This window comes from Geotrypetes seraphini, chromosome 2 (assembly GCF_902459505.1).
Source record: "Geotrypetes seraphini chromosome 2, aGeoSer1.1, whole genome shotgun sequence".
Lineage (NCBI taxonomy): Eukaryota > Metazoa > Chordata > Amphibia > Gymnophiona > Dermophiidae > Geotrypetes > Geotrypetes seraphini.
In genome coordinates, this window is record NC_047085.1 from 272,631,181 (window position 1) to 272,656,904 (window position 25,724).

General features: G+C 44.0%; 1 protein-coding gene across 1 annotated transcript in view; it reads left to right on the plus strand.

Moving 5' to 3' along the window:
- Positions 1-25,724, plus strand: part of CLPTM1L (CLPTM1 like) — a 332,661-nt gene that overhangs the window by 197,266 nt on the left and 109,671 nt on the right. The window contains exons 7-9 of the mRNA XM_033929667.1: positions 8,371-8,465; positions 9,280-9,364; positions 14,624-14,727. Of these exons, the coding sequence (XP_033785558.1) occupies positions 8,371-8,465; positions 9,280-9,364; positions 14,624-14,727 (284 nt within the window). The remainder of the gene's footprint in view (positions 1-8,370; positions 8,466-9,279; positions 9,365-14,623; positions 14,728-25,724) is intronic.

The window sequence follows — 25,724 nt, forward strand, 5'->3', positions numbered from 1 at the left end:
ACAAATTACATTGTAACGTGCCATGAAAATAAGAGGGAGGAAGGTAGATAGATAGGCCACATGAGAGGAGCTGAAGGGTGGTAGAAAGGAACAGATGGTAAAGGAGGGAGGGAAGGGTGGTGGTGGAAAGGAATAGAACAGACATTGAAAGAGGGTGGAGAGGAACAGACCCTGAAGGGAAATGTGGAAGACAGAGTGGGGAGAAGATGCTGGAAAGGAAGAAGACAGATGCCAGACTATGGGGGAGCGGAGGGAAGAAGATGGGTGCTAGACCAATTGGGGGGGGGTGTGAAGGGAGAGGCACAGTAACAGCAAATGGAAGACGCAGAGAGAAGACACACAGTGAATGGAAGGAATTGAATGAGAAGATGTGGAAAGTAGAAACCACACAACAAAGGTAGAAAAAAAAATTCTATTTATTTATTTATTTTTTGCTTTAGGATAAAGTAGTATATTAGTTGTGTTGATAAAAATTTATAAACAAAGCCCTACCAGCTGAACATCTCTTTCTCTAGTTCAGAAGCAGGAACTTTGATTTATAAGAAAGAAATAAGCTAAATATTACAGTACTAAGGCTTATATGAATGTTGCGGGGACGGTGACGGGGCGGTGAAAGGGATGGCGGTGACGGGACGGTGAAGGGAACAGCGGTGACGGGGCGGTGCAGAGGATGGTGGGCTGGGGACGGGGCGGTGACGGGGACAGATTTTTTCCCCGTGTCATTCTCTAACTGCGACCTCTAGGAGTTAAGGAGTCCAAATAGACTCCCCACACAAGCAAAAAACGACGACGGCGACGAGGGTGGCCGACGGCCTCTCGGGCCTCCCACATGGCCAAATTATGCACCATAGCTCTCCAGGTCCAAAAAGAGGGAGGCTCAGAAACAGTCCAGGATTTCAAAATGCATTTGCGAGCAAGGAGACACACCTTACGACACCAGAGGGGCCCCTCTTTAGGAAGGCTGCAAAAGGCCCCAGGAAGATCGAGAACTAACTGCTCCACCGTACCCACAATAGTGCTCAAAAATAAGCCTCGGAAGTAGTGAACAATAGACTTCCAAAAAACCTGTATTGTACAACAATCCCAAAAGGAATGAGCGAAAGTATTGGGATCCTGGCCGCATTTCAGGCACAGGGGGGAGTCAATACCTCCCATTTTATGTAATTGGACTTGAGTAAGATAGGCCCTATAGATCACTCTAACATAACACTCGTGATATGCTGCCCCCGTGATCAAGCGAGGGACTCCCCGCAGGGCTCGCAAAATATCCCAAGCACTAAGATCAAGGCCAAGTTCACGACCCCAGCTCCCTCGAAGACGCGATATCTCTTTAGGATCTTTAAGCTCCGACAGGGCCCTATATAACGCCGACACTGAAGTAAAAGAAACTGCCACCTCTTCAAAAAAATTCCGAAGACGCACCCCCATCGGTAGAGCAAGCCGATCCTGCGGAAGAGAAAGAATATAATGCTTCACTTGACAATAGGCAAAAGTATCACCCCAGCCCCCACCCAAACGATCCCCTAAAGTAGCTAGAGGCTGCAAACAGCCCTCCTCCTTCAACAGATGTTCCACAAGTTGAAAGCCGCAAGCAGCCCATCCGAGAAAAGCAGGGCTATCCCGGCCCGGAGGAAAGGCCAAGTTCCCTCGGAGGGGAAGTTGATTCGACACGCGCGGGTCCCCTCCCAGTCTGCTGACCAAGCTCCCCCACACAGCACGCATAGACGTCAAAGGAACACACGTACGGAACTCAGTGGGAAGATCCTTAGTGGGCAAGTGTACGAGACTGTACAAGGAATGAGAAGCATAGAAAGCCCGTTCAAAATCCAAAGGAGTGTGTTGATGTTCACCCAGGAACCAGTCTTTCAAATGCCGGAGTAAACAGGCTTCATTGTAAAGGCCAAAATCAGGAAGTCCCAGGCCCCCCTGGTGCCAGCCACCCACCAAATAGTGAAAACGAACTTTCGGTTTACGCGAATTCCAACAAAAACGAGACAGCAAACGATGTAAACTCGTAAGATCCTTTTTCAACAAACGAAGTGGCAAAGTCTGGAACACATACAGCCAACGCGGAAAAATCACCATGCGAATTAAAGATATACGGCCCAGCAGGGTCAGAGGGAGGCCACCCCAGGCCTCAAGCTGGACCCCAGTATCAGCCAAAAGCTTGGGAATATTAAGCGAATAAAGCTGAGTCGTGGAGACCGAAAGATAGACCCCCAAATACCGAAAGGAGCCCAGGGCCCATCGTAAAGGAAAGGAGGCGCCCCACTGAACCCGCAGGGCCGGAGAGGAAGGCAAGGCTTCAGACTTAAGCAGATTCAAACGGAAGCCAGCATAGTCACCATACTCTCTCATAGTCTCCAAAAGAGCCTGCAAAGAAGGAGAAGGGTCCGTCAGAAAAGCCAAAAGATCGTCCGCAAAAGCAGCAACTTTAAAGCTCTGATCCCCCAACTTAACCCCCCGGATAGTCAGATTCGAATAGATATCACGAAGAAGGGGGTCAAGCGTCAACACGAACAACAAAGGGAATAAAAGACACCCCCGGCGGGTTCCCATATGGATCTCAAACAAAGAAGAACGACAGCCATTGACCCACAAAGCAGCCTGGGGATTAGCATATAGTGCACGGATCGCCGAGACGAAACGGCCACTAAAACCATATTTAGCCAAAGTAGCAAACAAGAAATCCCAGCTAACGCGGTCAAACGCCTTCTCAGCATCAAAACTGATAAGAAGAGAAGGCGCCGCCACTCTCGATGCATAGTCCAAAGATGTCAAAATTCTGTGCAGATTCTTTGCCACAAAGCGACCCTGAACAAAACCTACCTGGGACTCATGAAGAAGAAGCGGCAACACCCGTGCCAATCGGTTAACCAGTATCCTTGCCAGAAGCTTGACATCAAAGTTAAGTAGCGAAATAGGTCTATAAGATTCCGGGATAGTAGGATCTCTCCCGGGCTTCGGAAGAACAATGATCTGAGCTACATTAAGATGTTTGGGCATCGCCTCAGCATTGATCATCACGTTAAACATATTAGCCAGCGGTGACACAATTTCAGACTTCAAAAGTTTATAGAATTCGGCTCTATAACCATCGACTCCAGGGGCTTTCAAAGTAGGACTTTGTGCGATAGCAAGTTCCACCTCTCCCACCTCAATAGGCGCGTTCAACTGGGCATCCGCTCCTCAGAAAGACAAGGGAGATCAAGTCCATCCAAGTAGAGGTCCCCTGAAAGTCCCAAATCCGGAGGTGGAGCATAGAGAGCTGCATAAAAACAGCGAAAGACATCACATATGTCAGTGTCACTAGTGACCCCCACGGACTCTGCAGTAACAAGATGCAAAATCTTTATACGGCTCTCCCGTTGCGAGACCAAGCGGGCCAAAAGTTTCCCCCCCTTATTACCGTGGACGTAATTATAGTAAGCCAAGGACTTAGTTGCCCATTGATGTAAGATCGCATTGACCGCCGTCTGCAAAGAGAGCAAACTCTGCTTGCTACCAGAAGAAGGATGAAGAGCATAGGCGCGCCATGCTCTCGTCATCTGGCCCGACAAACGAAACAACTCCCTATCACGGGACTTCCGCATCCGGCTGACATAACTAATAATAACACCCCGAAAGACCACCTTCGCCGCTTCCCAGTATAAAACCGGATTCTCCTCATGTTGACTATTATGGTATTGATAATCCTTCCATACCTCCAGAAGATATGGCAAAAATTTAGGATCATCCTGGAGCCACAAAGGATAAGCCCAATAGCCTGGTGGGTGAGGCCCCACACCCGAATCCCAATCCATCCAAACCCAGGTGTGATCTGAAATCGCATAAGACCCAATCTCCACCTTTCGTACCCCGGAAAAGAGAGAGCGAGAAACCAGCAGATAATCAATACGAGATTGAGAGGCATGAGCACGAGAGAGATGGGTATAATCTCGCTCCCTAGGATGCAGGAGTCTCCAAACATCCAAGAGATCCAAAAGCTGACACAGCTGAGGAAGACCCTTAGCCTCAGTAACCCCGCCGCCCCTAGGAGAGTGAGATCTGTCCAGGGAAGCTTCCCAGGCGATGTTGAAGTCACCCCCCAAAATCATTGGAAGAGGAGTACGTGACAAAAGAAAAGTCTTCAAATGGGCATAAAAAGATTTATCATAGGTATTGGGAGCATAGACACACCCCACCAGCACCAGAGCACCCCCAATCACCGCCTTACAGAAAGCATATTGTCCATCGGCATCAATAGCCACAGAGGTAATCTGGGTGGCCACCGCTTTCCGAAAAAGAATAGCTACTCCCTGTTTCTTCCCGACTGCAGCCGCAGTTAAACATCGCTCCACCCAACCCCTTCTCAATTTAGCATGTTCTAAGTCAGTAAGGTGTGTCTCCTGCAACATAGCAATATCCGCTCGAAGTCTCTGCAGATTTTGTAAAATTTTTGCCCGCTTAACAGGTGAGTTAATGCCTCCAACATTCCAAGTAATAAGTTTCACCATTCAACTCACAAAAAAATGAAACAAATAAAATGAAAAAGTGAAGAAAAGGATTAGGCTGCCAAGATGCCGCCTCAGCCTACAGCATCCAGCAGAAAAAAGAACAGGTCTCCAGGGCACCAACTGGTGCACAACTAAGAAACAAGTATTCAAAGATAAATAATGTCTCCTGGGATCAGGCACCGCAAAAGCAAAAGAAGAAAACCCACCCAACCAAACCAAAAGCAGAACCCCCGTACAGCCCCACCCCTACTCCTTCCACCCCCCATCTGTCCCCCAATCCCAGCTCAAAACCCATCCCAGAAAAAACCCCAACCCTCAGGAACCCCCCTACAATGGCTTTCCCCGAAGGAAAAGCAAATCACATTCAACGCCCACTCCCTCCCACAACCCCGAACACCAAAGAAGCTGAATCTGCCCAAACCCAGCAGAAAACACAAACAGACCCCGAAAGGGACCCCACCAAGAGAAAGCCCAAGGAGAGGGCAAAGAGGCAAACAATCCCCAGCCCTACAAAGCTTAAAACAGAAGCAATCAGGGAACAAACAAAGCCCAACCAGTAACCCCCAGCACTCTCCACACACATCCTAGGGAAACATGCTACAACTCACCCCACCCCACTAAAGAGCACCCACACCAAATGCAACCGTCAGCCATACATTAAAAAAAAACAAATCCGAGGTAGAAACATCCACACATCCGACAAATACCCACAACAATGAACACGCACCCTACCTAAACTCTCACATCCACTCTGAAGTCCAAGCCCCCCCCCCAGTCCCCACACTCTCAGAACACTCCAAAATACACATAAGGAGCCCCAATGGAACCAATACAGTAGTTTGTTCAAAAAGTCCACAAGGAACGCAACAGGCAGGCAGCGTCAAAACTAGTAAGAGAACCCTAGAGTCTCTGAAGCTCCAAGTTCCCAGAGACCAAGAGGAGGAGCCCAAAGACCACAGAAAGAGACCAGAGGACCGAAAACCAGAGCCACGCACCCTGCGGAGCTCAGAAGCGAAGGAAAAGTCAAGGCACAGGACTCTCAGCCCCAGGAGGAAACATAAAGGGCCCCAGGAATGTAGATAGACTAGGAATAGCTCAGAGAAACCTCTGAGTAGCAAGAAAACAGCCCCAACACAACGGGCAACTGGGCTAACAGTCACTCTGCAGTCAACAACCAAGCAATTGAGCTAGTCCACATGATCAGCAAGCTACCCCCCTCACTCTGCCAGCCCTTCCGAAGATGAAATTGCGCTGGTAGAGGGCCCCGCCGTAGGCTCCTGGGCCAGGAAAGACTGCGCCTCCGCCACAGTGGTATAGTAAGTGGTAGCCCCATTGCTCTGGACCCGAAGTTTCGCCGGGTACAGCAAGGCGAAGCGGATATTGCATTGGATCAGTGCCGTACACACCGGGGCAAAGGCTCTTTGCTGCTGCGAAACTTTGGCAGAGTAATCCTGGAAACATAAAATTCTCCTGTTGTTATAAGTCAGATTCTGACCCCCACGAAGAGCCTGGAGAATAGCCTACTTATGAACATAGCTTAACAGTTTAATAATCACCACCCGCGGTCTCGCCATCATGGAACGCTTAAGGCCCAGCCTGTGAGCTCTTTCAATGCACAGAGGTCCCAAACTAGGTGGCAAGATAAGGGAGGAAGTAAGCCAAGATTCCATGGTAGAACGGAGATCAGACTCTGGCAAATCCTCAGGCAGGCCAACAAACCGCAGATTGCAGCGCCGAAACCGGTTCTCCAGGTCCTCAAGACGATCCTCCAAAGCAGCAATAGTTTTGGCATGGCTGCTCAGCAGGCTCTCCGCGCCCAACACGCGGTCATCCAAAGCCTCTACCCGTTGGTGGAAGGTAGTCACTTCCTGCCCCATTGCGTCCAGCTTCTCCTGCACTCTCTCCAGCTTAGTGTCGATAGGGAGCAAACGCTTCTCCAAAATCAGCTCCATCGCGGCGGTCACCTCAGCTGCAACCTCCGAGACCCACGCCGGGCTCCCCACCACTTCAGGGCTAGCGGGCGCCGCCATCTTGTTTTCCCCAGCTTTTTGTCAGTTCCGATCTTTTTGTGGGACTTTTGCTGACATCACAGGTAGCAGAGCGCGGCCGTCAGGAGCAGCGTGCACAGGAGACAAGCCGGAACCGAAATGCGGTGCAGGGCACGGAAAAAATCGCCGATGAGAAGGAGTAGTGAGAGGAAGTGGCAGGAGAGATCGCTATCAGCGTCTGCCCTGCTTCATGGTGTCATGTGATCCCGATATCCCCAGTGTTTAAATATCATAGTCTAGTTCTTTGCATTCTGAATTATACAGTGGTACCTCGGTTTACTAGTACACCGGTTTGCGAGTGTTTTGCAAGACGAGCAAAACATTCACAAAATTGGTGCCTCGCAAACCGAGCTTGCCTCGATGTACGAGCGCCTCCTCCCGCGATCCGGCACCCCCCCCTGCGATCCGGCACCCCCCACCTACCCGAACACTTCGCTTACCCTCCATCTGGCACCCGGCACCAATGCACAGGACATGCCGTTGCCAGTGCCCGAACATCTACAGTCCTTTTTGCTGGGCCTTGAGCATCTGCGTATGTTCAAGGCCTTCGAGTTCCAAGTCTCTCTGAGAATCGGAGAGACCGGGAACTCGAAGGCCTTGAGCATGCGCAGATGCTCAAGCCCAGCAAAAAAGGACTGCAGATCTTCGGGCACCGGCATGTCCTGTGCGTTGGTGCCGGTGCCGGGTGCCAGATGGAGGGTAAGCGAAGTGTTTGGGTAGGTGGGGGGGGTGCCGGATCGAGGGGGAGTGCTGAATCGCGTGGGGGATGCTGGATCGTGACGGAGGGATTCCGGATCACGCGGGGGGGCCTTCTTGAGCGGGAGGAGCAATGCCGGTTCTCGGGGGGATAGAGCAGTACTGTTGGCCTCGGGGGGGGTGGGGTTGGGGAACGAATCAAGCAAGTTTCTCTTACTGGATCTTTTCCAGATAAGCCCCGCCAAAAAGTTAACCCCTGCCACAGTTTTAGCTAACACCATGCTAAGTGAATACGTGGGGAAAGTGATATACAAGGGGGGGCTCTGCCTCCCCTTGAACCCTCCCGAGTCATTATTCAAATCATGTGAATAATTTCCTCGGAGGGCTTCAATAGTTTAATAATTTATAAGGTGGTGTGGCTTAAGTTTTCGCCCGTGCACTTTTTGCATTGGTGGTGGCGGGGCTTAAGTTTTCGCCCATGCACTTTTTGCATTAGTGGCGGGGATTATCTGGAAAAGACCCCTCTTACTTTCTATGGGGAAACTTGCTTTGATATACGAGCAATTTGGTTTACGAGCATGCTTCTGGAACGACTTATGCTCGTAAACCAAGGTTCCACTGTATATGGCAATCTGTATTACAACATTTATTTTCTTAAGGCCAACTTACCACCTTCCCACTGTTGTTAGCTTCCAGGTCACCCATTTGTGAGAATATGCTGCCTGCTTGTCCTGGGATAAAGCACAGTTACTTACCGTAACAGGTGTTATCAAGGGACAGCAGGCAGATATTCTCATAACACACCCACCTCCCCCGGTTGGCTTCTTTGCTGGCTTATCTTAACTGAAGAGACCGTGTCTACATCAGGTGGGAAGGCACTCACGCATGCGCGGTGCGTGCTGTCGCGAACTTTCTAAAGTTTTAAAGTGGCGAAGCACTTTTGAAGTGGTCCTTACTGGGGCTTCATTGGTGACGTCACCCATTCGTGAGAATATGCTGCCTTCTGACCCTGGATAACACCTACGATAAGTAACTGTGCTATTCAGATCCATGTAGTTTTAGTACTTTATTCAGACAGACTGTGCCTTACTTTGTTTGACTTCATAACCTCTATCTCTTTGTCTTTGTAGGTTTTTCAGAAAAGGATGCAGATGAAGTGAAGGGTATTTTTGTCGACACAAACTTGTACTTTCTGGCTTTAACATTTTTTGTAGCTGCATTCCACGTGAGTCCATTTTTCTGAAAATTGTATATCATAAATCATTTACCTTTCCTATCCAAGGAGAATGTTTTATTCTGGAATCAGTATTTTCAGAACACATACACTTTCCTGCTTTAAACAGCGATCAGAATTTGTCACCACAGGTCTCAGCTAAACTTCCTTTTTAAAAAAAAACTGTTTTGAGACATCAGCCAATCAAATGGCTTTTAGCTGTATCCAAGACTCCTGGTTGTTGCCATGTAAATTTACTTCATGCATGCCCTCCTCTTAATGTTCATGCTCAGGACAAAGTTTCAACCAAATTTATAGATTTTAAACAATCTCTACTACCGGTATTTATTTTTATCACTCCCCGGTCTCTTCCAAACTGCTTCTCTTTAATTTGAACACTGTATATGTTTACCCTAAATTAAGATTCTTCCCACACCAGGGACATACAGTATATAGTACTGGTTCTGCCTTGTAAAACAAGTTCAGTACATCCAAACTATCTACTCTTCTTCTATGAAGCTAACGCTATATCCCTGATGAGAAGGTAAATATCACTGTTGTGAACAAATCATTAGTGAATTGTATGGACCATGTATTTATAATATGATAGATACAGAGTTTGATTTAGAATGTAATTTCATGTCTATAGAAAAATTTTTAGATCATATCAGGTTTGTTTTATAGTGACATGCCAGCCCAAGTTTGTTATCCTGCAGTAAAATAACTTTTCCTTTATGCTACTGTAGGTTCAAAAGACATACTGTTTTTTAAATTTATGCAATAAATGTGATTTTTTTTTTAAGCTATTTTAAATGTTTATTTGCAGCTCCTTTTCGATTTTCTTGCGTTCAAAAATGACATCAGTTTCTGGAAGAAAAAGAAGAGCATGGTTGGAATGTCCACTAAGGCAGGTATGCACTGAAAAGTCCAGTTTATTTTTAAGTCCATTGGTTTTGCAAAAGATGTGTTACATAAGGAATGTTGTAACTAAATGTTCAAACAAGACACATGTTACCCTTTTGAAGCTGGAGCAAAATGAGCCCTTTGCTGGAAACGTGCCAGTTTTCTTAGCTGATATTTCCAACTATTGATATTCATGACAGACATCCTAAAGCTAAGTACTGTACTTACTTTATTTGTTTCTGGCAAATGATTTACAAAAATTACATAAAGATCTTTTGGATTAGTCAGATTGTGAGCCCACTGGGACAGATAGGGAAAAATACTTGTTACCTGAATGTAAACCCTTAAGAGTATATGGTCTATAAATAAAATAAAAATTTGTTATTGATATGTTTGATTATTCTTGATGTGAAGGTGATTTTTTTTTCCTATGTTTGCATGTAGACTCTAGAGCAGGCCTACACAACTCAAAAATGATCCGGGGCCGAAAAAGAGTCGGAAAATGTAGCGAGGGCCGCTGGTAGTGGCCACAGCGCAAGGCACCCAGAAGTGCGCGGATGTTGCCTTGATAACGTCAAGCGCATGCATGACATCACGTTGACATCTGCGCATGCGCAAAGGCCTTCCAGATGGGCCCTGAGATGCCAGTAGGGGGTGCCAATAGGGAAGAGGGCAGGAGAGAAGGAGAGGCACTGGCGGCGGCTGATTGCCTACAGCAGTGTTTCTCAACTATTTCAAGCTAAGTACCCCAACCACAGACCTCCCAAGCTCCACCCTAAACCCACCCAAGCTCTGCCCCAGATCCTGCCTCCTTTACTAATTGTAATGCAATTTTTTCCTTCATTTTTCATATACACACAGCAGATATAAATTCTCAAAACTGACACATTTCAATCACTAAATTGAAAGTAAAATAATTTTTCCTACCTTTGTTGTCTGGTGATTTAATTAGTTTCTGGTTGGACTTCTTTCTGACTGTGCATACAACATTTCTTTCACAATCCAGCCCCATCCCCTTTGGTTCCAGGTCTCTATCTCTTTTCCCTCTGCTTACCCTCCCCAGATCCAGTGTCAGTTCTCCTTTATACCTTCTCTTCTGTCTGCACCTCCCATAGTCCAGCATCTTCCTCCTGTCTTTCCCCTTTGGTCCAGGTCTCTCTCTTTCCTCTCCTCTCTTGTGATCTTGCATCTCTCTGTACTTCCTCAGGGTCTCTCCCCTTCTGTCTGCACCTCCCATAGTCCAGCATCTGCTGCCTGTCCTTCCCTTTTGGTCCAGGCCTCTCTTTCTCTCTTTTTCTCTTTCTTTCTCTCTCTCTTCTGCTTACATCTCCCCATCCCCATGTCCAGCATTTGTTCTCCTTATGCGCTCAAGGGCCATGCCATATGACGAAAGCAGTTCTGATCCTGCATCGCAATCGGACCTTGAGTGAAAAGGCAAGTGTGACAAGGTAACCGGAGCCCCCAGTCTTGTTGGAGCTGAACAAACTCAACATACCACGGCTGCCTTGGCTGATCAGGTGCCACCAGAATCACCAGACCCTCGTGGACCGCTACCCAACACAACAAATGCCCTATCAGCAGCCAAGGAGGGAAGACATAGTGGTGACCTTCCCGTGGCCAGGGCATAATCAGAGGATCCAAGTCTTCGCTGCTGGACTCACCATGACAACTGAAGAATCGATCAGCCTTCTTGTTGGCCCAGTCAACATAAGGTTAAATGTGGGGCACCCCCGCTGATCTACTATGCACTTGAATGCTCTTTGGGACAGTGACCACTCCGGGATCCAGCGTCAGACAACTGAAAAATCTACATGAACATTGTCCACTCCTGCCAAGTGCGCCGCTGACAGCACCACAAAATGTCTCTCCGCCCACCAGAGCTTCCACGCTCCTCATGCCTTTCTACCGATTGATGTAAGTCACTGCCATAGAAAGAGCCAGCCGAATACCCGAAGCTCCAGGCAAGTGAGTGACAACTTGCACTCTAAGGGCACCCACTGATCCTGAACAGGGATGGTCATACACACCGCTGAATTCTTTCCTAAAGACCAAATCAGTTTGAGTTCATTTCAGTGCAAGCAGTGTGTTTCATGCTCCCTTAGACAAAAAACCCTCTATCTGTTCATTCCTTGTTATCCAAATTCATGAAAGGACTTTGCCTCGCTAAATCACCTATCAAGCTTCCACCTGTTGCTTGGTTCTCTCTGCTCTTATGAAGTCTCCCTCTGAGCCACTTACAACTTGCTGTCTAAAACTTCTTACTTGGAAAGTTGTTTTCCTCAGCCCTCAGATCTGCACATTGTGTGAGTGAACTCCAAGCACTAGTCTCGGATCCGCCCTATACAAGATTCTACCATGACAGAGTAGTACTCTTGACGCATCCAAAATTCCTATCCAAAGTTGTCTCTGAATTCCATCTCAACCAGTCCATAGTTCTACCATACTAGAGAAGCAGTGTTTCACAGCTTAGACTGTAAGCATGCTCTCACATATTAATTACCTGGACTGGACAAAAACTCATAGAAGATCCTCCCAGTTTTTTGTGGCTTTCGGCCCTAACTGACTTGGTTCTCTTGGTTGGCAAACTGTATCTCCTTTGTATGTACGCAGGCTGGATTGTTGCTGCAGGGTTGTGTAATAGCTCACAATGTCTGAGCTATTGCTGCCTCAGTAGCTCATATCTGCTCTACATCTATTGAGGACATCTACAATGCTGCTACTTGGTCCTCAATTCATACCTTTATCTCTCACTACCATTTAGTATCACAAACTGTATGCCACGGCAGATTCCAGATATTCCGTGAAATGCCAGTGAGGAGGAGAGGTGCCGGCGCTGGCTGTCTGCTTATAGGATGTGCCTCTTGCAGCAAGAGGCACATCCTACGGGCAGTCAGCCAACACCTCTCCTCTCCACACCTCTCCTTCTCCAGCACACCCCCACCAGTGGCAATAGGCTCAGGGCTGTGGCTGGAGGGCATCTGCTCATGCGTGGACATCGATGTGATATCACACAAGCACGTGATGTCATCACGTTGACGTCTGTCCATTTCCGGATGCTCTCCAGCCGCAGCCCTGCATTTAGTGTGCCACGGCTTCAAAAAGTTTGCGGCACACTGTTTTTTAGAACAAAACTCCAGAAGAGAGAGTCAATTTGGACAAGCAGTTCTGCAGAAACGTTTTAGTACCTGAACGCCAACTTCCCTCCAACTCTCTAGTGTTTTGTAAGGCTCATGTTATATAACCATTTCTCTTCTCCACAGCCATGATCCTGACATCTTGGGAATCCCACATATGAAATAATCATTCCTGCTTGTCCTTGTTGAAAGCAAAGATACTACCTGTAGCAGGTGTTCTTTGAGAACAGCAGACATATATTCTCATAACTCACCCAACTCCCCTAGTTTTCTTGTCTTTGTTAATGAACTGATTGTCCTGCAAGCCAACATCAGCTGGCACATGTGTGGTATGGACACTGCCAAAAGATTTAAAGTCAGAACAAAACTGGGGAAACCAAAGCTTCTTGATCAAATATCACTGGGAATGATAAAAAGGAAGGTATATGAAAATAAGAAAAATCACTCTCCTATACAAAATTTAAATTTCTTAGAATGGTACATATATCTTCATGCTTGGTCACAAAATATGCACGGAGACATGAAGGCTGAAACAAGGGGCGAACCCCAAGCAAAAAGCCTCACCACCCAATCATTGCATATAGTTGGACTCACTTGAAAAAATACACTTTCTTCGCTGCATAAGCAGTCTAAATGATTGATAACTTAAAGATAATGAAAAAACTTATCTTTACTGAAGGTTCCGATGTGGCCCGTTTTGTTCCTGCGTCAGGCAACTGATATGCAAGATTCAAACATTTAAAAGGTGGCGTCTTGTCTCTGAAAACATAAATGAAACCAATAATCTTTTAATATACTTCAACACCCTAATAATACTTAATACTTTACTAACTTAAATTTTAAAATTTAAAATTCAAATGGCTAAACCGAGGGTACCCACCACAAAAATTTTGAACAGCTTCTTAAAAAATGCAGGCTGCTTTCACTGCACTCCAAACGGCAAAAAATGCCACAACTGAGATTTAAATACCAGCTGACCGTCTGACATTGTGATATCAAAAAACGTGATGCCGACGCAACTGTCAACAAAGCAACCAACAGGGACACTGAAAATACGTAAGGAAAAAACTTAAAACATAAGACTGAGGGCTGATAAAATAAATAAAAGATGTGCAAAAAACCTCGCCACTCAATCTCACTATTTAATCCTCCTGGCTGTAATGTGCCCAAATTGAATATCCAACTCTGTTCTCTCATGTACAAACACGCTGCTAAATTGTCCCCACGGGGAAGGGCAGGGACTTATGAAATGGAAAATTTTAGCGATGAGGTTGTATGATGCTGATCCAGCCAATGTTGAACCAGGGGAGCTTCCAGAACTTGAGCATTAATTCTGCTTATATGCTCAGTGATTTGCGCTCGAATGCTTCTCATAGTTTGACCCATGTAGAGTAGATGACACGGGCACTGGATGACATAGACTACACCACTGGTTCTACAATCAGTAGCCATCTCACAACTCTTCTTATGGACCCACTCAGGCATCTGTTGTAATGGTGCACTCATCGCTGAAATTTTCCATTTTAGAAGTCCCTGCCCTTCCCTGTGGGGCAATGTATTGGATTCTCCCTGAGCTCATATAGCATCTCCCAGACTGGCTATATTTGGAATGGAAAATTATGTCCCCTATGCGATTATCCCATGTTTTAATAAATCATCTTTTAATTACAGGAACTGTCTAAAGTTACATTATCCCTCGGTTAAAGAAGTAAAATAGAAAAATGTTTGCTTTTACTTTCCAATTTCAATCAGTTGTTATATGGAATAGCATTCCATTGGAAGTGAGACGGATTATGAATTATCTCAAATTTAGAAAGCTAGTCAAGGTGATTTTATGAAGAATATCTAAACTTGATTTGACTTTGGGAAGTATAAGGTTGAACTATATGAATTGTTTTTGAGTTTTATGTAATTCTTGGATGTTTTTTGTTATCCAGTATATTAAATTTGTAATCCGCATAGAGCTGAGAGGTTTAATGGCAAAATATAAGTACTGTATTGTATGGATGCTCTTGCTGTGCCCAGTGTTGGAGTACATATGCATTTGTTTGTTTATAGTATCTATATTTCCTGTATCACAAAAATGCACTGACAATAACATTCCTTTCTCTACTTCCTGCCTTCATCTTTTAGTGCTTTGGAGATGCTTCAGCACAGTAGTAATATTTCTTTTCCTATTGGATGAACAAACAAGTTTGTTGGTACTGATCCCAGCAGGCATTGGTACATTGATCGAGGTAAGTAGTTGATGATTTAATGCCAGTATTTCTGAATATATTGACAAATGTTTTTCTTGCGTAAACTATACTCCTGTAACCAGTGAGGAGGTTGACACCTGCGGCATCACCATGCCGTGCACCCCCCTACTCTTCTCTACCACGCTGTGCACCTCCCAACCCCGCATACTTCTTAAAATGTTCATGGTGCGAGCAACATCTTCTATCTGCTGCTTACGCCAGCTTCGGCTCCCTTCTGATTTCATGTCCTGGTTCCACGACCAGGAAGTGACATCAGAAGGGAGCTGAGGCGAGCATGAGCAGCAGGTGGAATTTGCTGCTCACACCAGCAAACATTTAAACAGGTGCGCGAGAAGAGGTGCTGGTGCCCCCATGAAGACAGCGCCTGAGATGGTCCGCACCCCATTACTATGCCACGGCCTGTAACAGTTTTAGTTGAGAACATAAGAAAAGCCATGTTGGGTCCAATCAAAGTTCATTTTGCCCAACATCCCCTTCTGATTTGACCAGTCTGGGTTACAGATCCTGGCAGATTCCAAAAATTAGATTTTTCTTATGCAATTTTCATGGAGGAACAGTAGCATTCCAAGTCTCCCTTGCTGATGATACATCATAACATAACATAACTTTATTCTTCTATACAGCCTCAATCAAATGATTTCTAGGCAGTTTCTAGGTGGATTGGATTTTCTCATCCATATTGTGTCCAAACCTCTCCAGTAGATTCCATAATGTTATGTACTACATCAGTGTTCTTCAACCACCGGTCCATGGACCAATGCCGGTCCACAGAAATTTCCTGCCGGTCCACAGGGCCAGCACGTGCATCAGGCCCAAAACAGTGTTCTTCAACTGCCAGTCCACGGTGCGATCGATGCGGCGTTATCTGTGAGCCAGCTCCCTCTTCCTAACTGATTCAGTGCACAAAGCCACGGGCAGTGGCTCCTACGGGCATCGTGTGCCTGAACCGGAAGCCTTCTCTCTGACGTTGCAAAGTCAGAAGGAAGGCTTCCAGATGAGGCACAGAACGTGCAAGGTGCAATTAGTACTATTATTGGGGGCAGAGTCTGGGGTGGAGATTAGGTAGAGATTGGCGGGGTCTGGCCCATGACTTAGCTCTTTGCTCTTCAACCGCCAGTCCACGGACAAATGCCGGTCCACAGAATAATTATTTTATTTCTGCCGGTCCATAGGTGTAAAAAGGTTGAAAAACACTGTACTACATGATTTAAAAGCTATGTATAATTAATAACACAAGTAGGTAAAGTCATCATTTGTTTATAGCATAGACAGCTCTTTCAGAACTGAGAACTTAGGACCAGATTCTCTAAGCTCCAACACCATGATTTTAAAAAAATGCTGTGATGGGAGCGATTTGTGTTTTACTTGCAATTCTACACAATAGCAGGCAAATTATATGCATGCAATGTGTGTAGAAAAGGAAGGGAAGGTAAAGGAAGGGGAAGAGATGTGCCCACGCACGTTCTGCACCAGTTGCTCAAGTGAGAGTGGCTCACGTAAGCCTATCTGTCTCGAGACTACAACAGGAACTCATGGCAGCCATTTTGACTAGCTTTGCATGGGGCAGGAGCATAGGAAGATTGCTCCTGCCCCGCGTCACCGCTAGACCACCAGGTAAGGTCGGGGATGCAGGTGGGAGGTGGAGGTGGGTCAGAGCTGCCCCAAAAAACTATTTGTGATTTTTCCCTATTCGCGGGCTGGCTCTGCTCCTAACCCCCATGAATATGGAGGGAGAAGTGTATATAACCTGCACAGAACTGTGGATGTAGTGGGATATAAGTTTTTTAAATAAAAAATTTGCATAGTACAATCGGAGGCTGCTAGAAAGCACGGGAAAAAACCACGATGAGCCGATTTAATAATTGGGCTGTAAAATCTGCATTTAAAGATGGTTTAGCAGCTGTTTAGCATACAGTTCCGAGCAGCAGTTTTCTCAGTGCTCATCTTTTTTCCTGCTAAGCTGAACAGGGGCTAAACAAAGGTTTCCTGGCAAGTTTGTGTTTTGATATATCTTTTTTTGCCTTCAAATTAAATAACTTCTGATCTATATTTACATGTTTGAGACTCCAAAATCTGATTTCTGGCTGTACTCTAAATGCAGTAGAAAAATTCTAAGTGCTCAATATATTGGGGTGTTGAGCATAACCAGAACAAATACAAGCATATTGTGCTGTATCCTTGAGTATTAAAAGATTTGCCTTCTCACCCTTACTGTAGTCACAGAGATGATTACCAAGGGCTAGATTCACTAAGGCCACAGATCCAATTCGATCCGTGGCCGGGGGGCTGATTCACGAAGTTTCCTCATGCAAGTGAGGGCAATCGGAGTCACGCCCCTAACCGACTGCAGGGATCGCTGAAGAGCGATCCCGCCGCATGCACAGACCATATTCCTTGCCTGTAGATGGTCTGCGCATGCTTACAGAGCTTGAAACTATTTTTTTTTTTTAAACTTTATCACTTCGCGAGCCCCTGGTTTTAACCCACTTTAAACCCGTGGGTTAAAACCACGGGCTTGCACTGCAGGGAAGGGCAGGAGAGAGCAGGGCAGTCTGAAAGGACCTGAGCGACTAGTCCTCAGCAGTCGCTTATTTTTTGATCGGCCAGCCCAGTTGGTGTTCATGAAATTTTTTAGTGAATCGCTGCCTTCCTACATTTGCATGCCATTCCATGCACAGATCAGATCGGGAGTAAGGTTAGTGAATTGGGTCGGGGTTGCAAAGTGGTCGGGGCACGATTGTTGTCCTTAGTGAATCTAGTCCCAAGTTACTCCATTTGCAGAAGAATAAAGAGATTCTGTCTGCCCAGAAGCATGCAAGTTAATCTTCTGTGTAATAACCCTCATTCTTCTGATTCTGTGACTTGAACAGCATTGAATTTTGGCTTGTACTCTCTGAGATTTCCAGGTCTAGAATAGTGTCACCTTTTGAGCACCTAAACAGGATCCTTAGGAAGTTGACACAGCCATTTGTCTGTACTGACTCCGATAGAATTGACATACAAGTCACTTAAAGAATTCTAGCAAATTAGCTGGCATCCTGTTTTCGGGTTGTGGCCTATCTGTGTTCTATCTTGTTCTCTCTTCTGGAAGAAATTATTTTAATATAAAGTCACTTTTCATTCCTTATTTTTGGGGGTTTTCCTTTGTTTTTCCACATTCATATTTTTAAATGTTGTGAGCTTCCTTGATAGATATGTTTACATTTTTTTACCATACTGCATAACACAGTGTTTTGCAAACTGTGTGCCACGGTGAGATTCCCGGAGTGCCATGAGATGCTGGCAAGGAGACTGACTTCCTTTTTTTTTTTTTTTTTGTTCAATGATTTTTATTGAATATTTCAAGAAATATACAGAAAGCAGTGTAAACACACAAAATCTGACTAAAAACCAGTGACATAAAATAAGACCATGTCTATAGTCATTAACATATAACCAGATTAATAAAAAAATTCAAGGTATGTGCAACTGCTAGTAGAAGATATATGAAAAGCAGAAAAGCGAGGAGAGTGAATAAGAGAAAGGGAGATAGAGGGAGGGACAAAGAGAAAGCAAGAGATAGATAAGTAGAAAGAGAGGCAGAAGTGTCTATGGAGTAGAATGAACATATGAATCTAAGAATGACCAAGGTGATTTTTTCCCCACCATGTTCGTGGAGAGTCGAGAGATCATGTTTTTCTCATATGCATAAGATTCAAATTTGTGATACATGCTCAGAGAATTCCACCAAAAGGTGTAGTCGAGTAGTGAGGGTGATTTCCAGTTTTTAAGAATATGCATATGAGCTGTTACAAACATGGCATCAATGAGTTTAGGCGGACAATTTGTTTGTGCAAAACAAGGATGCTGAGAACGAAGAATTATAATGTCCAAGGAAATCTCTTCTGAACATTTAGTTATAGATTTTATAGTGTCCCAAATATGAATCCAGAAGGAGTGAACCATAGTACATTGAAAGAGCATATGATCAAGAGTCCCAGACTCTTTTAAACAGTTCCACATGAGAAATGGAGTCCATACTGCATTCCACATAACGAAGAACATTGATTGCGAGACTCTGGAAGTTAGAAGAGGGCGATTTGTGGAAGACCAGAAAAGTTCCCAATCTATGTCAGTTAACGCAGTCTGTAGACTCGAGTCCCAATGGTTCATTAACTGAGGTGAAAAGGTGAAAAAATGGTCCCTTAAAATACCATAGAAGAGAGATATCGCTCTACCCTTTATTAAGGCCAGAGTAGACCAGTGACGAACAGTGTGAATAGAGGTCATAAAGTCTAGACGCATATGTATTTTAGACAGTATTCCGGTAAGTATAAGCCATTGGGGATATATAGAGGGTGGAAGTGAATATGCAGAACAAAAAATGTCAAAAGGAATAAATGAAGTAGAGGAGCCCAATTGATGAGCAAACTCGACCCCCGCCCGCTGCCACCTCTTCCATGAGAGGGATCTGCCTTTATTTTGAATTTTAGGGTTATTCCAAAGGGACATGAATGGGCTTTCACTAATAGAAATCTCAGCCGTTGCATCTAAAAGATGAAAAGCATGCTGCATTGCACTCAGCAAAGAATACTTTCTCAAGTGTCTAGGTATTGACACCGTGAGGAAGCAGGAGTTGTGCAATGGTGCACATAAAAAGCGTTCCATTTCGAACCATGTTGGTTGATCCTGAGGATTAGAATCAACTATCCAATGAGCTCCATATTTAGCTAGAGATGCGATATAGTAGTGATAAAAATCTGGTAGATTTAATCCACCATTAATTTTAGAAGCCTTCAGTTTGGCGAGAGCGATACGGGGTTTTTTCTTGTTCCAGATAAATTCAGAGAGTTTCATATTAAGCCAGCGAAAGAATGTTTTCTGGCATAAGAGAGGAAGCATGGAGAGGGTATAATTAATTTGTGGGGCTAGAGTCATTTTAATGGAAGCTATTCTACCCCACCATGACAAATAAAGTGGTGACCAACGAGTTGTAGTGTTTGAGACTAATGATTTGATTTTGGAAATGTTAAGGTCCTGGGCATGTGTTGGATCTTTATGAATTAGGACCCCCAAATATTTCACAGCTTTCTGTGACCATGAAAAAGGAAATTGAGCTAGATCTAAGGAGGAAATATAGTCATTAAGAGGAAAGATCTCTGATTTCTCCCAATTAACTGAATATCCAGATAGTTGAGAGTATTGAGAGATAGTGTTAATAAGATGGGGCAAAGAAACAAGAGGATCTCTAAGAAATAGAAGAACATCATCGGCATAGGCTGCTAATTTAATATCTCGATTGGACGTGGGGATACCTTTAATTAGGGGACATTACCGGATAGCTGATAGGAGAGGTTCCAACGCTAAGTCGAATAATAATGGTGATAGGGGACAGCCCTGACGGGTGCCTCTATGAAGGGGGAATTTGTTGGAGAGAGAATTATTAATCAAAATACGGGCTGTGGGTTGTCTATACAGTGTTTCTATCCAATCTGTGAAGAAGGGACCAAAATTGTACCATTTCAGTACTCGGAATAGGAATGGCCATTCCACACGATCGAAGGCTTTTTCAGCATCTATGGCCAGACCAATCACAGGATCCGACAGTGTTTTGGCGTGGGCATTGATGTGGTAAAATAAGCGTAAATTGTCTCCAATGTATCTTTGTTTGATGAAACCTGTTTGATCTTTATGTATAAGGGTTGGGATCACTGTGGTGAGTCTTAATGCTAGTAATTTTGCCATAATTTTATAGTCCAGATTAAGGAGAGAGATAGGACGAAAATTTTTAACCAAGGTAGCATCTCGGTCTGGTTTAGGAATAACTACAATAGTGGCCTCAGCAAAATTGAATTGTTTATCCGGAGTGGAGTGAAGAAAATCATAATACGTGAGGAGTTGAGGCGCCAAGAGAGTTCGGAAATTCTTGAAAAACTCATTAGTGAAGCCATCTGGACCTGGGGCTTTCCCAGTGGGTAAAGAGGATATAGCAGTTTCAATTTCAGACGTGGTGATGGGAGCGTCCAGTTTTGCTTTAATGGTTTCTGATATAGTTGGGTGGGTTAAGGAGGTAAGAAAAGAATCCATGTCTGATTCAGGAGTAGAAAGTTCAGATTGGTATAAAGCAGTATAAAATTTTTCAAATTGGGAGGAAATCAGAGATCTAGTTGTAGCTAATCGTCCTGATGAGTCTTGAATAACTGAGATGTGCAAACGTTTTGATTTAGTTTTAAGATATCTAGCTAAAGGGCGACCCATAAGGTTGTCTCCCATATAATGACCAGAAGAGGAGATAAAAATGTCACGCCGGGCTGTATGGGAGACCATAGTATTATATTCATATTTAAGATTTTGAATGCGTTGGAATATGGAGGGATCATGCAAATGAGTTGACATATGTTGTAGTTCTAAGTTTTTAATAGAAGTTTCTAATTCTTTTTCTTTTTGTATGGATTGTTTCTTTTTCCAAGAGGCGAGTTTAATCAGTTCGCCTCTGAGAGAAACTTTATAAGCTTCCCAAACAATAGCGGGGCAGGTTTCTGAATCCTTAGTGTTAATTTCAAAAAATTCCGTGGTAAAGGATTTGATTTTGTCCACTATTGCATCATCTAAAAGCAAGGCATTATTAAGTCGCCAAGAGGGAGATTCTTTGCGTGGGGCGGAGATGGTTAAGTGTAAGGAAATGGCTGCATGGTCTGTAAGAGATATTGGATGTATGATAGTGTTTGCTACTTCTTGAATAAGCGATGGGGAGAGAAGAAAGAAATCGATTCTTGAATAAGTGTTATGTGGTGGTGAAAAATGAGAGTACTCTCTACCTTTCGGGTGTAATAAGCGCCACGGATCTACTAGGGAGAAGGCTTCCATTAAAGCATGTAAAGCTGAAAAAGATCTGGACTTTGAGGGTTTGCAGGAGGATGACCGATCTATATAGATATCTTGAATTTGGTTGAAGTCACCTCCTAATATCAGAGAGCAAGAACCATATTCAACAAACGCCAGCTGAAGATCTTTGAAAAAGTCTGGGTGATCTATAACAGGAGCGTAAATATTGAGGAGTACAAAATCTACTGAGTGCAACGCAGCGTGTACCAGACACCATCTACCATCAGAGTCTGTTTTAACAGAGTGAATAACTGGAGATAATTTGTCACTGAGAAGTATTGATGTCCCATTTTTCTTCCTCTGAGTTGCGGAGGAATACAAATGAGTGGAATATCCCTTCAATTTAAATTTTGAGGCGGCAGCAGGCGGGAGGTGGGTCTCCTGTAAATAAATCACATCAGGATGTTTATTAAATACGTAATTAGCTATCTTTTTCCTCTTAATGGGGTGGTTCAAACCGTTCACATTAAAAGAAAAGACATGTAAATCAGCCATATTTTGTTACAAGCAGTATCAAGACATAGTAAATATCACCTTTTTGGGGAAAGGATAAATAATATAACCGTAATATCAGGTAGACACTCCTGCCAGAGAGAGTAAGTAAAGAGAGAATAAGAGAAAGAATAAGAGCAAGTAAACTAGCAATGAAAGCATGAAGCAAGGTCAGAAAAGAGAAAGACCATACTATCATGCATGAGATGAAACATTTTAAGGGTGCTCCTGTGAGCACGGAGAGAAAACACATACGGAACAACTTGCAAAGCTCCACACCCACTCAATTTTGAAAAACCTGAGAGTAGTGTGCTTATCCACATGAACAATAATTAACAGTGAATTGTACAATTAAACATATGCGATTTATAACATCAGAGACAGAAGTAAACAAATAAATCCGCAGCCCAACATGTTAGTTCATTTTCAAGGATTCCAGAAATGTTGCCAGTTCCTCAGGATCAGTATAGGAGGTAGTACGGTTATTGTAAGTTACTTTCATCCTAGCAGGGTACATCAGACCATATTTAGCTCCAATGTCTTTAAGCTCCTGCCGGTGGGAAAGAAATGCTTTTCTCTTCAAAGCTGTGGTTTTTGCAAGATCAGGCACAATGAAAAACTTCCTACCTTGATGCAAGAGCTGAGATTTAGATTTTGCTGCTGTGAGAATTTGCAGCGCATGCTGAAATCTGAGCAATTTAGCCACTATGGGTCTGGGAGAAGTGGCATGTGGAGAGAGGTGAGATGGCACGCGGTGAGCACGCTCTATTTCTAGAGGAGGTGAAAAGACAAGCCCCAGGGCAGCAGGCAGGAAGGTAGAGAGAAAGGAAGCCATATCAGAGCCCTCCGAAGATTCAGGTAGTCCAATAATTCTGATATTAGATCTTCTACTGCGATTAGAGAGATCTTCATAGTCTCTCTGCAAGGTAGTAATCAGTTTATCATGTTTAGCTACCGTTTCTTGCAGGGATGAAATGGCAGTCGTTTTTTCTTCCAGTGCATCCAATCTGTGACGGGCATCCACAAATTGTGAGTTAAGTGCCTTCTTCAACCTGCTCCTGTATTATGCCCCTGATCGATCTTACTTCCTTCAGGAGCAGGTCTAGTGAGGCCTCGTCGGATTTTGGCGCCATTTTCTCCGGCGTGCTGGGATCGGGTTTCAGCCGTTTCCCTCCGAGGGGCGCGGGTGAAGCGGTGTCGTTTTTTGCCGGTTTCGGAGGCGACATAAGGGATCCTGGCAACAAGATCGCGGCGAAAATCGCAAGATTTCGTGAAATTTCGCGAAGAAAAGCACTTTTTAATCTTTGTTTGAGTGTGGGTGAGGAGGAGCAGCTATGCCATACGTGTTAGCTCCGCGGTAGTCAGGCCATGCCCCAGGAGACTGACTTCCTACAGGATGTGCCGTAGTGAAAGGCACGTCCTGTAGGCAGTCAGCTGGCATCTCTCCTCCTCTTCAATCACCCCCTCACACTGGTGGCTCAGGACCTCATCTGGAGGGCCTCCACGCATGAGTTGCTGTCTGATGATGTCATGCATGCATGTGATGTCATCACCTCAACGTCCACACATTTCCAGATGCCCTCTAGCCTCTGCCCTGAGTTTAGTGTGCCACTGCTCTGGACAGTTTGCGAGACACTGGCATAACAAACAATAGCAGTGAGCTTTTGGCCAGTCAACGTAAAATAGCAACTCACATTTTTCTACTCTGGGTAGGTAAGGCAAAGATATAAAAAGAAATCAACCTTAAGTTTGGGAGCAATTCACTTTAGTGCCTAAATAATCATGCTTGTCAATGGGGGGGAAAACCCCCAATTACTCATCTGTAATAGATGGTTTCTGTAAACAGCAAGATTGATTTGGCACACAGTCCTTCCATCTCTCCTAGAGTTGCATGAATATTTCTGAGCTATGGAACTGAGGAAGTTGAGGAGACTACTGCTCTTGGAAAGAACCACATATGCTGACAACCTTAGACTATACTCTGAGCTCTGGAAGAGCTCCTCCTTCCTGGCAATGTACAATTATGCCATCCACATTTGTGCCTGATCAATCCTGCTATCTAAGCAAAACAGCCTTTTATAATGAAGAATTCTTTCTATGATTTGTTTTCAGTCTGTTGATTGTTATTTACTGGAGCCATGCTAGTGTTTTTGTGTGATATGTTAAACAACCATTTCTTGTTTAATCATTTCACCCGGCTCATGATTTTATAAACTTCTATAATAATATATTCTCTGTCATCTTTCCTGTAAGCTGAAGAGACCCAAAGTGTTTAGCATTTCTTCATAAGAAAGAAGTATTCTATCCCCTTTATCATTTTTAATGCCTCTACCTAAATTATAATAACATAAGCATCTTTCTTTCTGCAATGAAAATTTTGATCACACTACCTTTACCCCCTTGCACCCTGGTATAAGAAAGAATTAGATTTAAAGTGCTTTACCTCTCATTGATTATTGGACCAACTTCACCATTAAGCACTTTACTTTTCTTGATATGTCCGATAAGACATTTACCAAATCAATTAAGGGTAATTGATATCTATCATTGTTACTTTGTTACTAATTTTGCTAGCTTTCCTAATTTGTGCCTTCATACTAGTAATATAACTTCACCACTGTGTTCCTCTCCATCATACAAGGAATTTCTATCCATAAAGATTCCATATTGTGTTGCTTTCCTAAAGAACTTACAGTATATCCTGTTTGATTGTAAGTCATCCTTAACATATAATGCCACCACTCTTCCACTGTGTTCCATCCTGTTTTGATATTTGTACTGTGGTGTAATGATGTTCCAGTGGTTGGTTTCCTTCACTAGATCTCCAAGATGCATAATATCTAACTCCCCATTTACTACCATATATTTTAATTCTCCCATTCTACTTTAATTTCAATGAGACCTACTGTGCCTAAAACCTAGGTTTTGAATACCTGCACTGGGATTTCTGTCAGGTAGCTGGCCTTTGGCTAACTCGGTCATCATCCACTTTTGGTTGGTAAATGAGTACCATACCATAGCTTGGGAGGATGGGGAGGGTTGACTAGGGAAGGCAAAGTCAAACCACCCCACTACAGTCTGCCAAGAAACCTTCACACAAGAAGTGTCCCTATCCCCTCAGTAAGTTGTTCGCAACCTACATATACTTCTTGCATGTGCATGCAGAATTTAATGGATATCTGTATTTTCAACCTATGTAGCAGTTGATTGGGGTAATTTGGAATTCTTTATCTCTTCTATATCATAAACTGTTTATTTTCATATTTTTGGATTTAGCTCACACATTGTTTCTTTTTTTTTTTTTCAAATCTTTATTCATTTTAACATATACATCAAGTGTACATTAAAATATGAACACAACATATTACATTATCACTTGATAATTCCATAACAATATATAACTAAAAGATTTATATCCCACCAATTGGAATCAGGGAAGTTTAAAAAGGCTCAGAAAGAAAGTGAAATATTAAAGAGAGATTTGGAGGATTTGTCGAACCGCGAAAGGAGATGCAATTTAAGGGTTCTTGGTCTACCTGAAGGGGGTAGAAAAAAACGATTCAGTTACATTCATGACTAACTTTTTAATGAAGATTCTACCTATAAAAAGCAAATTTCAG